General features: G+C 27.0%; 1 protein-coding gene across 1 annotated transcript in view; it reads right to left on the bottom strand.

Annotated features, from left to right (window-relative positions):
- Nucleotides 1-18,646, bottom strand: part of LOC129965271 (lachesin-like) — a 389,830-nt gene extending 371,184 nt beyond the window's left edge. Inside the window, exon 1 of the mRNA XM_056079171.1 lies at nt 18,289-18,646. Within this exon, the coding sequence (XP_055935146.1) occupies nt 18,289-18,454 (166 nt within the window). The 5' untranslated portion in view covers nt 18,455-18,646. The remainder of the gene's footprint in view (nt 1-18,288) is intronic.
- Nucleotides 18,647-18,908: the final 262 nt, after the last annotated feature.

The following is an 18,908-nucleotide window of genomic DNA, read 5'->3' as shown; positions in this document are numbered from 1 at the left end:
CACTGTTTCAATTTTCAATTGGTTTTTCTGTAACTGGATGAGCAATAGAATGCTGAAAAGCTGATTCTATAAGAAAATTTCGAAAAAGACGCATTCTTTAGAGGAAAGGATTTTTCTTGCTTTAAAATTCACTGACCGGGATAGTAATAACTGCAACAAAAAGAAACTTTTAGTGCAAATTCCAAGTCACTAAGGATCCACAGCCTAATATAATAAAACAATTGTATGTGAAATTCAGACGAAAGACCTGCGTTGTGGATGCGAAAGTCGGAACTGTTGAACGATACCATTCGACTATTATATAAGCAAATGTGCATGCAGGCCGTTGAGGAAACAATCGAACTTTCCCCTAGAAAATCAGTCCAAAAAACTGCAGCCGCATATCAAGTGAGCAAAACGGCGATGCACAAAATAATGCCAGAGTACTTAGCCTTGTTTCCGTAAAAAAAATCAAATACAGCAATATCTTCATACCGCATACATACAGAAAAGAAATATTACGAATGAATTTCTGGACATGATTGAAGATGGCATTATTGATCTGAACTCTACATGGTTTTCAGATGAAGCACATTTCCATCTCGATGGATTCGCCAATAAGGAAAATTGGCGTAATTGGGTAATTAAAAACCCCCATATGTGTGTTTCAAAATCCCGTATGTTTTTTTTAAAGAGTGAATGTATGGGCAGTTATTTCCACTAGAAGTGTAATTGATCCTTTTTTTCTAAATGATACACTGACTTCAAAGCGTTATATTAAAATTTTGAAAGATTTTGTAGGCATTAAAAATGTTTTAGTGTTTGAAATATTTAGTTGAACTAACCGCCACAACGTGGTTTATTCAAGATGGCGTGCATTACTGGAGTTTTCCGTTTCTTAGAAAAATATCTTGATAGCCGTGTAATTGCTTTAAATTACCCATGTTTCACAGGAAAGGGAAAATACATTGGCCAATCAGTAACGTATATGCAGCCATTCCATTGACCATCTTCCAAAAAAAGTCTACCAATTTCATTTGCCGATTACAGCATGTGATTACGGACTGATAAGGGATATTTTGAAAATATTGTACAGTGATTTACATTTATTAAAACAAATTCAAAAAATTGTCGTACGATTTTCGATTATTTCTTGATTTACATGTTTACTGGCTGCAACGCCATCTTTCGACAACGGATTGAACAAAAACAAAAAACTGCGTAGGAAAGATTTATGCCCTGCCACATAAATGTTTTTTTTGCTGCATTTTTTTTTTTTTTTTTTACCTTATCCAGTTTCCTGTTATGCATTTTTGAAAATCGCTAGGCTGTTTCAAAACATCCTGTAGCTTCGTGATGCAAAGAAAAAAAAAAAAAAAAAATTAATAGCAACATTCAAACATAAAATAACTGAAGGATTTATCTAAAATCATCTAAATATACAGAAATATTAATAAAAACAATGCAGATTAAGTTGAAAGACAGAACTATTTGATGCAGAATTGCAAGAAATTGTGCTTTCAATTCCTTACTCAAAAGTCTATTTTTTTCCCTCAAAAAATAAATAAATAAAAAAGGAAAAGTGTTTACAGATATAAGTAAAACTCATCAAAGAATCATTAGAAAATCTTTCATTTTTTTTGGTAGAAATGGCAGAAAATGTAAAAAAAACTTATAAAAACTTATATTATCATTTCATCATATTAAAACCACAAGAAAATCCATATATTTATGTAAGGTAGATTTGTTGCAGGAGTAAAATTTTATCAGATTTTAAAGTTAATTTTAAAGATTTCTGTCAATTTTTAGTGATAAACGGTATTATAAGTGCTCAAATAGCCGTCAATATTATATTTGAAATTAAATTGAAATCCACTGCTTTGTATGGAAATGACACATTTATAGTTCATTAAGATTTTTATAAAAGTCTTGTTGAAAATTTATACAGCGAATGCTTGCTAGAAAAACAAATGTAATTATTGCAAATGCTTGAAGAAATATAAAACATTTAAACTACTGGAGACTAAAGTTGAAAGTTCTTAATTGTAAGTAAATCAATAACGAACGCCAATCAAAAGCGAATCTAATATGATCTTAAAACTCCACCTTCAAAAGATTTATGAAACTTGATAGAAATTTAAAGACATATATGGTAGTATAATTGGTGTTAATATCTGCCCAATTGTGTATTAGTTGATACTGTGAGAAATTTTGCAGATTCTGTTCTTTTTGTTTGTTTGTTTGTTTTTAAAATTTCGTTCGTTCTTAGTAATTTGATAAAAATATTGTAGTGGTTTATTTGAGTTAAATTTATCTATCCACAAAATAAAACTTTAAGTCATTTTTAATTCCTGAAAAATAAAAGCTATGATGGCATATTCCATAATAAAACAAATTGATTTTTCCAAAAGCTTTGATAGTAAATTCGCATAATGGATATGTAAAGAAAACGTTTACGTATAAATTGTATACGAGTTATAGACCTTTAAGAAATGCTATATTATGATAAATGAGTAATAAAAGATTGAGATGAATGATAGATGATGATGTAATATAGTTTGCCGAAGTAAATATTTCATACAACACAATTTCTGAACATAAAACTATCTTAATTTACTATTTAACTTTGACTATATTTTCATATTATCCAACTACTTAAAGCATAGACAGGAATTCATTATTCAATGTCTTTCAAAATATTTCTGACGAGTAGTCATCGTTCCCAAGAGAATGTTCGTTTATAGAATGAGAAATGTATATTATATCCATAATATATAAATGTATATTATATACATGTACTGTCTCTTACTACATATAAAATATCGGTTTATATGCATTATATGAATTAAACTTTTAAATGATATAACTTCGATGTTAAAATTCCGAAAATGCATTTTGAGTCACTTGTATTACTGCATCCTGTTTATTTCTAAAAATAAAATACTTATTTCTTTATTATTGGATTTTTCTTTAAAAATACGGCAGCCATATAAATATTTCAATACTATTTTTAAATCTTTCAGATGCAAATTAAAAAACCTCAAAGAAAAATAATAACTATAAATGCTCTTCTGAAGCTTCAAACAGAATCATTTAGGTAGCAAATAATAATTCAATTCTGTAATATTTGATTACTTATTAGAATATGAGATCAAACTCATTCAGTATCTTAATGAAATGATTAAATTTGCTATGAGCATCTCATCTGGTGAAACTTAACTTTGATGCCAGATTAGAAAGTTAATCATGTAATTTCTAACTTCTTGATCCTGTTCCAAATGCTAGACTTAGCTGAATACTTAAGTTGTTTTCTGTTACAATCTTAAGAATATCAAGGGAATTCCTTAAACAGATTGAATTCTAAATGTAATTACATAATTCTTCAGAGAGAACGGTATTTACTAGTCTTCAAAATACTCAATTAAAGTTTAGTTTAACTCAATTTCAATAAACATGTAAAATGACATAAGCAGAACAATCTGTTCTTAATTTATTTTCGCAAATAAGATTCAGTCTTGTATTTTTTACGACCATTTATCTTCATTATCTTCGAAATCCAACTGAAATTATATTTGATATTGTATTAAATGTTTTAATACATGAATAAACCCATAAAGGCGCATAATAAATAAACACAAACATTAAAAAACAAGCTGAAAACTAATCACTGAATATATTTCATACATTGAGATTATATTTAAATATTTTTCTGTTTTCAACATATCTAGACCTTAAATACATTATTAATAAAAAGAAAAACGCAAGGCATTAAGGAATTATTAAGTAATATCATCTGTTTTATTTTTTTTAATTCACCCTGTCGAATTTAAACTACTATTTGATATATCTGAAATTTTAGTTTTCTAAACAAATATCATCTGGAGATTAAACAATGAATAATTTCTGCAAATCAGTCCATTTATCAAATATTTATCGATACAGATTAAGATACTTTGAATGTACGACCGCAATAACTTATTTGAGGCTCTGAAATATGCATAAAACTTTTGAATTGAGCTTATAAAAAGTTGATTATATAGTCAAAGAACAATAATAGGCAAATTTGAAATTAAAAAAAAAAAAATGAAGTATTTTTTTTTTCTCAAACTTTAGCTCTAGTTTTTACCAGATCATCAAACAGATATAGCTTTTAAAATGTTTATTCCAATGAAAAATTAATTCGTATCATAAACTGGTGAATTTATTTGAGAATTATATATCTTATACATCTTAGCGTATTTTTACTTTTGATATTCATAATATTTTACAATTATATCGTACATTTGTATTCTGTTAGCATATGTTAGCGATATATTAATTTATTGTAAAAAATTTGAAGCAGAATATCTGTAATAACAATTTAATAATGTGATATTGTAATAATAAGAAAAAATATTTTTCGAATTGAATAAATGATTACCTAAGCAATTTTTATTATATTTTTTTCAAATTTTATTTATTATCTTTGAAAAATTTTCCAAAATTGAAAATGTAAGTATGATGAATGTATTTAGCATGCATTTACTTTTCCTCTCATCAAACATATACACCAAAATTGCGTATATATATATATATATATATATATATATATACATACAGAGAGAGAGAGACATATACATATGCGCGCGCGTGAGTGCATAAGTATAAAATGTTATACAATAAATTATGTATGGTCTTATTTCACTTAATAAAAATTATTCTATGGAACATTTCAAGGTGAAATTGTTAGTGAAAATAAAATAATTAGAAATTTTAGTGGTCGTAAAAGGTTGAATTTAAACCATTATTAATAAAACCATATTTACCCTATTAATTACATTGAATCTTAATTGGTTTTAATAAAAGATTATGAAGAAAATCCATTGATTATGATAACAGATAATAAAAGATGAAACCAACTTAATTTCAAAACTAATTTACAACTGCATTCATAAATGTAAATTATGACTTTCTTTGAATTACTTACGTATAATTCACATAGGAATAATTACAAATTATGAAGTTTGCAAAGGAGCGCAATGAATTTACCTGATTTTTCAAGCAAATAAATTGGTGATTTTATTTAATGCTCTCATGAGTCACACAATGAAGATTTCAACTTCACAAATTATGATAAGTATGTAGGATTTGTACACAGTTTCTAAAATATGTGAAAAGATTAAATGAAAATGATAATGATAATGATAAACCACTAAACTGAATAACATATTTCCGTTTATATGTTTTAAATGTTACTTCTATATTTAATAGCCTCTCTGTTACTTTTTTTGACTATTTCCAATGACTTTCTTTATTTGTAGTTTGTGTTTCATAAGAAAAACAACATTTTTCAAAAAAAAAAAATGAAACTTTTGAAAATAAATGTGGAATTTCTTTAGGATGTAAAGCAGAAATTTACTCCCGAAATAGATCTCATACAAGTGTGTCTGAATAAAAAGAATAAAATATTTTCTATAAAATATCAATTTCTTATTTCATTAAAGAACTTTTGTTTAGAACAGTGATTATTGAGATGATTAATGAGGAAGTATTACTTATTTACTTCTTTCAGGATTTTATTACAAATCACAACAGAAATTGCAATGACTTTGTTATGGAGATTCGGCTTCAAGAGAAGAGGGTTCAAGAATCTCGATACGATTCTGCTAACAGATTCGTTGAGTACGTGGGCCCGGTGCTGGATAAAGCAGGCGATTTGGATCTATTGTGCAATGTGCAACGTGGTAAGATATGGAAGATTGAGATGTTGGATGCCTATTCGAGCTCAAGTGACGGCCTCACCGTCTGGCAATTATTCAAAAGTTTTTGGTCCATGTCAAAATTTCTTGTATTTCTTCAAAATGGGCTATTAATATGATTACATAAAACTGAACACCTGGCATCATACCATAAAATTTGTCTTCCCTTTCAACTTAATTTAATGGTAAATAAGAATTAATGGTTCATTATTTAATTTATGAAATATTGATTAATTATGATTTTGAAAATAGTAATATTACTTCGAATAAATGAGTATTTTTATTACAAAATTTAATTTCCTTATTAATTTAGAATTTGCAAAAATAAGTAATATCACGAAATTTGGACTGCAGAAAATAGGTTTTGACGTGTATTATTTACTTGCAAACTGTGTTTATATGTATTGAATTCAAAAATTTCAATTTTTTTTCAACATTTTTTTTTTCTGTTTTGTTTTAATGAAATGAACAAATATCTAAATATCATATTTATACATTGCTTCAAAAAGTTTTTATCATTCACTATTTTTCATCATTTTTAAGGGTTTTAGAAGCAATTCTCTCGAGCTCATTGTTGTTGTTTATAATGACACTTGCCATGGACAAGCTCGCTGACCAAGTCAGCGATTTTAAGCTAAGGGAGCGTCTTTTGTTTTTAGTAGCGCCAACGAGGGCCAAAAGTACGTCTTAGATACTCACGCATCACATTCGCTTGCGCAACCCCTTTTTATAGGGGAGCACATTCACACATCTCACAGGCAGAACAGATGAAGAACAACCATGCCCGAACGCAGGACGCCCAAATCACGGGGAAGACGCGCTACCACTATGCCAGGACGCCGGCATCGAGATCATAATTTGGTTAAACGTATATATCATTTTTTTTTTAGAATTTTCTAGTAATAAGCTAAAATTACTCTTTTGCGTGAACTTTAACAGTTGATTTCCCTCCCATTACTTTCTAATAGACTTTAATTTAATTTTTTTATAGTTAGTTACAGTTAGCATATAGTTATTCTTCTTATAGTTAGTTAAAAACAATATAGAAATAATTGATGTTTTCAATTTTGCTAAATAAATGAACTTTTAATCTGTAATCGTTACTCTAAGTTATGTTGATGATACATATGTTATCATCGATTTATTCATTAAACGAATTTTGGTACAAAGAATTAAAATTTCATCATACATTTAAACTAAGAATCTGAGTGATAAATTATTTGAAACAAATTTTTTCGAATAATGTTAATATATTATGCAAAGAGTAACAAAATGTATCTTAACATTAGGCAGTATTTTCAAACAAAATTATTTTTTATTCGAAAGAATATTTAAAATATTTTTAATATTTTCATTTACGCAAGATGAATATTTCCATTAGTACATTTTAGAATATTTGGATAAATATCAATAATAGTTTTAAGTGATCCAATCTATCGAGAAATTCCCATTTGATTATTTTAAATAGTTTGTCCTTTTATTTCTAACAATGCGTTACAGTAAACTGTATTTTTTCGGGCGTATTTAAATAGAATGACATTAAAACATTCAAAAAACATTTTAATTGAAAATGAAAACTCACTATTGTTAAGCCATATTTTTATATTAGCCATATTATTATTTAATTTTAGATAATAGTGGGATTAAAATAAAATTATCTTTATAAATAGATTAGAAATAATACACGTCATTAAAATTACACTTTTCTTTCGAAAAATATACAATTATTATTATTTTTATTTTTGTAACGATTTTTTTCTGATTTTATGCTTATTATTTCCTCCAAAAACATAATTTTTGAAAATTTTAAATATTTATATCAAATGAAACTGAGAACATTTGTACAAAATAAATAAATAAAAAAATGCAGCATCATTTATAACAGACATTAGAATATAATAAGAATAACCCATTCCAGTAATCAAAACACAGTTCGAATTTTAGTATTTATGCAGTATTTTTGCATAATACTAACAGTACCTGTTAACTAACGAATTCTAACTAACAGTACCTGTTAGATAGAATTTTAAGAGACGAGTCAGATTTTGGAAGTTCATATATTATGGAAGATTGAAAAGTATAAGTTATTTTTTCAAATGTCTTTCGAATTAGACACGCATGGTTTTACTGAATTGTGTGCAATATTCTTGTTATAGGTCCCAATAGTGAGAAATTAGCTCAAATATTGGAAAGAAAATAAAAATGTAAAAGCTTTTAATTCAGTAAATGTTTGAGAATTTCGTACTGCATTTTATTCATTACCAGGCGATTTCAAAAGTTTGACCTTAAAAAGGCGTTTTGATTTTCAGGCTGCACCTGCCAAAGTGCTTTTTATTTTTGTAATGCCTTTTTCTATGATTGCTACAATTTTAGATGGCTTGTGTGTTTACAAAAAAAGTAAGTTACATTATACTCATAAATAAATATACACACTGTTAAAAATTAATTTCAATATCAGAGAAGAAATTAATTTAGAAAAGGAATGAAATTGACAAAATATTTGTCTCTGGAGCATATTAATTTTATTATAATTTCAAAATCACATATTAAAATATGTGAGACATTTTTTATGGCCATACTTCTGACGACAAGTATACAACTGTTTATGAACTGTGTCTTACAAGTGGCTATATATCATTTACAAGAGTCGTGCATCCTTTCACAGGATGGTGTCCCATGCAATTTGCACCGATTCATTTAAATCAGCATTTAAATCGGAGTGGTTTCGAGTATCATTGTGATTTTGTCCAATATTATCTCAAACATGATCGATAGGATATTTATTCGTTGATCTCTTAAACTAAGACATCATACGAAGTCTGTAGACCACACTGGAGGAGAGCAGAGTTATGTGCACGAGTGTTATCTTGTTGCAAAATGCTCTCTGGTATTGAGTTTTATAATAGTTGTCACCACCAGCCTGACGCACAACCTTGCTGTCGAAATGTGTAGAATAACTACGACTGTGTCTCTGCTGTCGTAAGAAATTCTTCAATAGAACATAACTCCTGTTATAGGTCCAACATGTCTACGTTTCAGAAATATTGGTACCCATCTCATCAATGCATTTTTCTAAACAAGGTGCTGCCAAGCCACCGTTGCAGAAACAGTTTTCATTTGAGAAAGTAGCAGATCGTCACCCCGTTTTGTAGTCAGCTTTAAACTTGAGGTTACTCAAATAATGGATGATGATGTTCTGCAGTTAGTGGCATGAAAGCTGCAGAGCGATAGGTTTGAAAATGTCACACATATTGTCTAATTAATGTGTTGCAATTCGTAATGTCACTCTGGTGCAGAAAAAGAGCTTTCGATTACCGCAGCAACTGTAGCACTACAATGCTACACAGTCTTGCCTCAAATACCTCAATCCTGCTTGTCATTAGCGGATAGCCTGTTTGCTGTCGGGCTTCAGCTTTTTTGGTGGTTAAAATTATCTTCCAAGAACCACTAAGCCATCAATCATCCATAGTGGAAATATGTCTCTTGAAAAACTTTCTGAGATATCTAGAAAAAAATCAATCTTTTCCTTTCTAAATTACACGGTCTTGTTCAGGATGAAAAAGCTGATAATAAGAAAATTTCAGATCACGTTCACACATGCAAACGTGCTTTGGAAGTAAATAATTATTCTGTCCTAATGAACTCTCGTGAAATTTGAATAGATATGCTAAATAATGCATTTTAGACATATATAAATAATTATAGATAGAGAGATAGATATTTGATTTGCATATTATCTGCCTCCCTGTATATATATGACTCACCAAATTCGAACCTAAATTTTATCTTTAATGTTGTTATTGCTAAGAATTTCAATCCTCACTAAAGTTTTGAAAAGAGTAGTTATATTTTTATTTATTTGTCTGAAATAAAGTCCATTTATTATTATCGCTGTGTTGTGCATTTATTGCCACAAAGTTTTTATTATTACTTTCTTTTTACATTTGATTTACTTTTTAAAATTTCTCCTGGCATAAAATTATTATTTAGCAGATTTTTATTAAATGTCAAATAAAATAATTGAATTTAGAAAATTTTCGAATAATCGTAGTTTTTAGAAGTCTATATCAATCCGTAAATACATACTATGAAGCTATATATTAAGCATTCTCGCATTTTTCGCTTAACGGCATAACATATCAATATCTATGAAATATTTCTCATGTTATAATATTTATCGGAAAAATAATTTATTTTGCAGATGAAATTATACAAAATAAAAACACTTTTCTACTGCTAAGTTATAAGAAGTGGATTTTGTAGTAATTTTTAAAGCCATCATTTTGTTTTAAAGAGCATTAAGATCTTTAAAAGTGTAATCACTTATCTTGAGAGAACTATATGTAAACATATTATTTATTGAAGGGTATTCATAATTCCGATTTAGAGCGCTTTTTCAGGGAAAAATAATTGGATTTATGTTTATTATTTTTTTCTACAGTGAATTTACCGTTACAATATTGCAAAAACATTATTTTATGATGTCAACTTGAAAAAAGTTTTAATTTTTTGTAATTGATTTTACTTTTATAGAAAATTCCGGGCTTAATATATTATCTCGATTTTCATCAGTTTTACAATAGTAACAAACTTGTTGGAAGACCTTTTTTGCACTTTATCACTTGAATTCCTAATGAGGTACCGTTTCTTTAAAAAGCCTTCTTGGTCTTTACGAAGGGCATTACAAAGAAAAATGGGTTTTCGGACGTGACAGTTATCTACACTCTCTGAAGGAAATAAAATAGAGATACACCTTTTAAACTCTAATATCTTGTTCATCGTGATAGATAAGATGTACAACTGAAACTTCAGGAAATTGTTAAATTAAATTTACGAATGCTTTATAAATAAACATGCTTTATCATTGTAAATGATTATAGAAGCATAATAAAGTTTTAATTAATAAAAGTTTACGGTTCCAGCGAAAGAAAACAGAATTTTGCCTCAAAAGAATGATTTTTCTTTTTTAAAATCACTCCTGTTTCGCTACGAGTTTTTATCGAAAATTCGTAAAAGATTTTCAGAAATCACCTGGAACACTCATGAACCTAATAAATATTTATCGCTTTTGAATTAAATTTAATCAGTTATAATTCTCTGGTATGCATTCTTACCACCTGTAAAAGATTTTTCATGAAAGCTAAAAAAAGTATATTAAAAGGATAGAGTAATTAGATGCTTAAAATTCGATTGAGCCACCTTAATGATTCGGAAATACATTAAGTCTATAGTTAAATATCATTTAAATTCAAAACTGCTAAATATGTTTACCACTGCCCGTTCACGATTTAAGGATTTTCGTAGCGACATAAGTTTTTGCGTTTGTCATTAAATTATTACTCCTGAAAAAGTTTCCAGAAATGAAAAACCACTATGTTGTATTCCTTAAGTCTGATATATTCTTTTATTTAATTATCATGATTTGTTATTGAAGTTATTTAATATAAATTTAACATTCATTTTCAAAAGAGACTAAAATTTGTTGATGCAGTTGGAATTTCTTAAAACTCGAAATCCACCTGTTAATGATTTTATGCATATTTCGACTTCATTTTTGATGTATTGATTACTTGAATGATGTAGTATATAAAATTATAGTTTATTTCTTAAACAAAACGTGGCTAAGATGTTATTAATACATATACATCAAATTGCAACAGTTCTCCTTTTATGCAATGTAGCAATCCGCCCAAGCAGCCTAAAAAATGTAAAGTAAGTTTCAAACTTTAATGTGAGACATTGATTAATTTTAATTCCATGATTTCTGACTGAAAAAACTCTATACAATTGTTTTGAATTACTTCAAATTGAGTGTTTAGTATACTTACCGATGGACATTCGCTGATATTTTTAATCATAATGTACAGTGCCAAGTACTTTTATATTTCCCTGAACGATTTCATATTTCCCTAGTGAGTATATTTACTACTCCTTATTTCATAAATTAAATAGCAAATCAACACTTTTGCGGTTTTAGTATTTACATCATCAGTTTATCAAACCCCAAAAAATTATTTGTCAATGCTCCGTAATTATGCCTTATAAAGGATTAAAATTCCTTGCCTTGGAGTAAAGTTAATTCCCAAATTCAACTAACTGCCTTGTTGCTTTGAGTTAGGACATAATGAAATAAGATTTCCCTATAATAGCAAAGATATGATAGCGGAGTTGGAATGAATTTCATAATATTGAAATTTAAAAATGAACATTGATGAAGTTGAACTTTCTTACTTTATTCCAGTTTTACAAGAACAGGGAATTCCTTATTGGCTTCAACGGTTTCTTTGGCTTTGAGGAGTTCAAATAATTTATTATAATATCTGAGTACGAAATTTGTCTCTGATCAAGAATTATTTTCATGAGGGCCCTATTTATTCATCCAAAATAAGCATCTGGTATTCTGTACCTTGAACGAGTGTATAAAATATATTTTTTGAACAGAGAATTTACGCAATTGCATATATTGACAAAACAGGAATTTATTGCATTTATTATATTATTTTAAATAAGAAAGCAGTTTTTTGATGCTTTCTGCCAAATGGAGCATTTCTCTAAGGCGCATTTCATTATGAACTATATTGTTAACACATTTTGCATATCACTTTGCAATATTCAAACATTAAAAATGAGAATTAAAGAAAGAGTGCATTTATGTACATGATTCTTTTTTAAGAAAGCAATTTAGCAAGCAATTTTTTAGAAGACAATTTTTAATAAGAATTGATATTTGAAAATTATTTATAAACTTGGCTGATAATTTATATTTAAAATTCATCTTTCAAACAGAAATGCAAATAAGGCAATTGTGTATTCCTAAATGATTATTTTTTTTTTATTTAAACAAAATTTAGTTTTAAAAAACAATTAGTACAATTTAAAAGTTTTAAATTATACTTCAAGCACAAATATTTTCATTAATTAAATTTCCTAGAATACTGTTTTTTTTGTTTGTTTTTTTACTCAAAATGATAAAAGAAAAAATTGCAGTGCTTTTTTATGCAGTCGTTTTTATAGTAATGCACTTTTCAACATAAATAATTCGTATAATGGTAATATATTCATAATAAAATTCACTAGTGCAACATTTTAATAATGCTTTAATATTTTTTGTTTGTTTGTTTATTTATTTATTTAGATGCAGTTCCAATCACAAAAAAAAAACTATTGTCTTTTTGTTGAAGCGAATATCACTACGAGAAATATTCCTTTTTTTGAAAGTCCTATTATTAACTTTTTTTAATTAAAAATACGTTTTATCTCAAATGAAATCAAAATCTTCTAAAACATCGATAATAAACTGTAATGGTGTTTTTTTATTAATTAAAAAAAAAACAACATCATTTATGAAAGCGCATTTTTTAATATTTAATTTTGGTTTGGTTTGATTAGTTTTTATAATTGGCATTAAAAACAGTATTAATCTCATATACTTGATAAACATGACCAAATATATTGTTAAAGAAATTAAACTGAAAAGTTGAAATTAAGAAGTAGTAGTTTTTTAAATAAATTATTAGTTTCTTTAGACCCTGATAATTTTAGAGAAAATCATATTTCATTCCATATTTAACATAAGAAAAATACATAATGTTTTTTTTTAAAAAATGCAACCATTTTGATACTGATATTATAAAAAATAAACATACAAACCACAACTATATTATTTATCATTGCCAAATTTATTAAAAATAAAAGTATATATTCAAATTCGGTCAGAAAGCAAACTGAAAAAAATATTTTATTAGAATTTTTTTTTTTCCTTCAGAATGCGAATAGAAAATCTGCATTTCTTTTAAAGAAATTAAGAAAATAGCAGAAACAATATTCGTCAGTAACAAACATTATTTGTAATACAAGGTGAAAATTTCTCCTCCATGAAAAATTTTTGGCAAACTATTTCTTTAAGCATTTTTAGAAGAAAAATATTTCGGTGGAAAACAATAAAGGCACCAATGACATATTTATTAAAAATTTATAATGGTGTCATCTCGACTTTGTAATGTTCTATGCTAGTTTAGTAATGCAGTATTTTTTGTGCATCATATGAATAAAATGTTAAATCACAACTCTGTTTTATACAAATTGCAATTAAATTTTAGATGCGATCTATTTCATTATTTTTCCCATCATAGAATTCTGTGACATCAATTAAATTGGCTCTTGAAAACATCGAATTTAAACGTTTTCAAAGTTTAAATAAGTATGAGAAGTTATGTGAGAGTTATTGACAGCCATATAAAGCTTAAATAAACTGTGAAAATAATTGGTATTTGTTTTACAATTTGCAAACAAATCGTTTCTGATGATTTCGCCATTCAAATAATACACTTTCAGAAATCATTTCAAATCAATACATACAAACATTATTCTTTTCGATAATATATTCAGTATCACTTTTCTGTATATACAACAATATATCTGAATTGTGTATTCTTCAAATTGCTTCTGGCAGCTAATTTTTTGGTCTTGCATAAATAAACTTTAAAAAAATAAGCTTCCTGCAGCGTTTTCCTGATTAATTATTGGAATGCAATATATTCAACAAACAACTACTGCTCATTTATGATTCGTAAAAAGAAGCGAGAATAATACTGAAATGGTTTGAAAATATTTATCCAAATATTTAAACATTTTGCACATTTAAAGAAAATGAATAAATGAAAGCATTGTCTTTTCTTTAAATGAAACAAAATAGCACGAGCCGTTTTTACAATGATATCTCAAGCGAAATATTTTATCCGTTTTCAAACAAAACAAAGCGTTGAAATAAGATTATTATCTCGGAGCATAAAATAATAAAAGAGTTTAGAAGAGATCTATGTTTGTTTTTATCAAATCCCTTTATGAATAGAAAATAAGGGGAGAAAAATTAAATGGCTTCATTTTTGAATCATGATAATTATGTTTAATTGGCTGTTTTTACTAAAACAGCCCTATATTCATGAAACATTTTAATAAAAAGCTTCTTGCTCATGAATAAAAAAAACATAATGCATCTTTATTTTCATATTTTATAATATTAACACCTCTAAGATATTTTTTTTCTGCAGAGTACTTTAATGAAATGGGGACTGCAAGTTGACTGAGAAATAGTTTATGCTAATTTAATTAATGCGTCTTTACGAAAATTTCTACAAATTGTAGAAATCCAAATGGACACCATTTTGTTATGTATCATAATTTGATAAAAATATTTTGCCATGCGTTGCACAATATAATGTCTCCTTGATTTACATTAATATGTAAATAATGTACACTACTTATGTAATTAATTATATTTTATGAATTTAATCTGTTATAGAATTGAAGAATGCATGCTCGGCATTTTCAAATAACAAATATTGCTGGGGGGGATTAAAAATATACCACCGATGTTAATTCCTTTTGTGAACGTGGCATTTAAAAAATCTAAATGATAAAAAATAATTCGTATAACTTTGACTTTAGCATTGCTATTTGCTTGGAAATTTTATATTTGAACTCGAAAACTGTCATGGCATGCAAACACTCATGGACATGTAAATGTCAAAATCTTTGAAAAAGTGCGCAATATATCCAAAATCACGAAGTAAGTAATTTTTTTAAGATAGGACCAATAAAGAAAATAAACTGATAATAATAACTATCTTGAAATAAATTTCAAACATTAAGTATTTGGGGAAATAAAATTATATAAAATATGTAAAATAATTTATATAACATTGTCAGTGCTTTTTGCTTTTAAATTTTATATTGAAATTCCAAGACTGTCATGGGTATGTAAACACTCATGAACACGTAAGTGTCTAGATCGTTGAAAATGCGTAATACATTCAAAACAATTTCTAACGTAATTGCCAGTGAAGAAAATAAGGTTGATTCCTTTTAGCAATCAATTGTACAACTTTATAACAGTAAAAATATAAAATATATATATTTTATTTTTCTTTAACATTAAGGAATAAATTTCACTAGCTAATGTATTCAACAGTTGCAATAAAAATTAATCTTGTAACATTGTTTCCTTATCACAAAAGTTTCTCGTCCAATTTTAAATATAGTCAAAACAATTGTGTTATAATATAACGCTTCTAACAAATTTAGCATATCCTTGTTACGGATAATGTTAAGAGATGATGTTTCAATAAAAGCCTTTAAAGAGTTAAAGTAAAATTAGAATGATATATTTACAGCATCCGAATAGCTTTTACATTTTAATCTTTTAATATAAAATTGACTTAGTTAATAGTTTATAATAATTTTAACAAAATATTTTCAAATATTCGGAAAAGTTCTCACTTTCCAAATGGAATTCCCGTTAAATTTACTTAATTCTTATACTTAGAGAAATAATGCCGATACCATTCGTTTCAAATATGCTAATTTCATTAATGAATTTTGTCATAAATTTCACAGAATTATTCTTAATTATTATTCTTTAAAAATAATATTCTTAAAATTTAATATACTTTAAAAATATTTTTAAAGAACAAAAAAATATCAATATCTTCTAAAATTATGTATATTAATGATATATTTATATTGATATCTATTAAATTTTCACAAGAAAATTTTCAACCACTTCCTTTTCAATCTACTTCTTTTATGGAATTACATTGGTTATTCTAAAAAAAATAATATTCTGTTAAAAACTGAAAACTCACCCATATTTTAATATTACGCTTATGAATACAACTCTCTTAGAGAAAACAAATAGATATTATTTAAAAAGGATTTTAGTGAAACGTAATAAATTATGCAGTTTGGTATTAAAAATTATCTTCAGAAAATCAACACTTATTTTGAAAAATACATAGTTTCATTCATTTCTTTACATAAAATTGCATCGAAATCTACTGTTAATATATAGTGAAAATATTAGATCTATAAAACAAGAAATCAAATAAAATTATATTTTCGAAATGTGGAATTGAAAATAGCTAATAATTTCACATGATTTCGTCATGCAAAAAACATTTGAAAACTGTTTCAATATATATTTTAATACTTATACTAATATTTATTTACTAATTACTAATATTTATCTAATACCTATAAAAATATTTTTAAGTAACACTCAGAATGAACAGTTTTTTTTTTTCTTTTCCAAAATATGAATTAAGGAAAAATTATCTGAAACCTATCAGTTATTTTTCTGTCAAAACATTGTTTACTACAAGTGCTTAAAACAAAATGTAATTTTGAGTTATTCATGATTAGTAAAAAAAATTAAATAAAATACATTAAAAGAGAAAATCGTAATTTTATAAGTAAGTAACTTTTTTATGTCTTTTATTAATCGATAAATTTGACATATCAAAGTAATCAAATATTAAGTTCTAAATTCATTTATTAAACCTAGAATATTCGCTGCTTCATATAGACTTGTTAAATAAGAACCAAATACCATAGCCATCGAACGTTCTTAAGAGACATTCATCTTCTTACAAGTGCTTAGAACAAAATGCAATTTCGGTTTATCTATGATTAGAAAATTATAAGTAAATTTTATTTTACTATTCGTCTTAACTGTTTTTCAAAAATATAGAAATTTTACATTTTGAATTTAGAAACATTCTTATAACAATAGATTGTACATACGACTAAAAGAAGAAAATAGCTGGAAACTAAATATCAAGACTATCGTGGAGATCCTTGAAAGAAAATCTATGTTTTAATTAAATATTCATTTACAAAAAAAAACTTAATGAATTAATGATGTAAATAAAATTAAAAACTCCCATATAAATAGATTTAAGCAAATAACGCATGAAAAATAATAATTAGTCTTTTTTCAATAATATACGAAGAAAAAACATTTGTAATTCCACGTTATCACATTGGAGTTTAATTTTATCATCACATAAGCTTCCCTCTACACGTTAAAAATCATTTGCGCTAATACAAAGCGCAATATTATAGAAAAGTAAAGTAATTATCATTCATTCAAGTAAGAAGAGAAAATTATAAAGCAGAACACGAATTAATAATGTTAATACCCAAAGCTAATTTTATGATATATGTAATTTAAAATTATCATTAATTATTAACCAAGTTTCAAAATATGGAAATATTTCATCATATTTTATTTAGTCAATTTAGAAGAGATATATTTTGCTAAAATTATTTTTTACTAATTTCAATATTTATGTATAATTCAATCAGAAGACAATCATTTCGAATTTATTCCAAACTAATACAGAAATTACCTATTATTCAAAATTATCAAAAATTTATCTCTATTATAAAAAGATGCAAGATATTTTTTTTGAGCATTGGAAAATCCAATTACGATAGAAGTTATATACTTCAAAAGATCTTTTGTGAATTACTTGAAATGAATTTTCACTATTTTTGTAACAAAATATATAAACTTTAAAATAAAAAAATAGCAATAATCTTGTTTGATTTTGACCAGAATGACAATTATCCATAAATCATTTATTTCAAACAAATAATAGAAAACAATCAATTTGTGTTTAATATTATTTCCAATAAAAAAAATAAACTTTTCGTCAAAGTAATGAAACATTTTATATAAACTAAATAACTTCAAAAATATAAACACACTTGCACAACAAGCGCTACTCACCGTATCCATGTCCCTCCACAACGTAACGCACATTGATAAAAAAAGTAGCGAAATAGAAAAACTCCTTAAACTTGTTTCTCATCCCGCTGCAGCTTCCAGCAGCACGAAACGGCGAAAAGTCATTCGCAGATATTCGCGCTAATTTGCGATAAGAATACCACACCATCACAATTATCCCACATGACTGTTTTGCACTTCTCTTTTTATGTGATACGTTTTTAATCCGGCATGCCCGTCAGCGACTGCCAGCGTTTGCCCGAATCCCCCGATGCCGGACTCATACTAGAAGAGACACACACCAACTCGGAGAAAACTTTCTCCCTCTTCGGAACGAGCGAAAAGAAGGAAAATGCTTCTCGTGCCGGACTCCGGGCGAATAGTGTGCCTCCCCTTCGTCGCAACACGCGCTCAGGTAGTTGTGGACTCTTTTGCGCATGCGCCTACTGATCGTGACTATCTTACCACTATCTCTCGCTCCCGGACGGTAAAAATGAGTCCCCCTCTCAGTTTTACAATTATCCTCATCTTCATCATCATTATGCCTTTGAATTCTATTTATGTGCATTTTGTGTTGTGCCAAAGATACATCTTGATTCTCTTAAGGCGGAAATCTGTCTCGG

Source organism: Argiope bruennichi, chromosome 1, assembly GCF_947563725.1.
Source record: "Argiope bruennichi chromosome 1, qqArgBrue1.1, whole genome shotgun sequence".
NCBI classification, from domain to species: domain Eukaryota; kingdom Metazoa; phylum Arthropoda; class Arachnida; order Araneae; family Araneidae; genus Argiope; species Argiope bruennichi.
The sequence above is the reverse complement of the archived record's forward strand: the minus strand, read 5'-3'. Positions and strand labels throughout refer to the sequence as shown.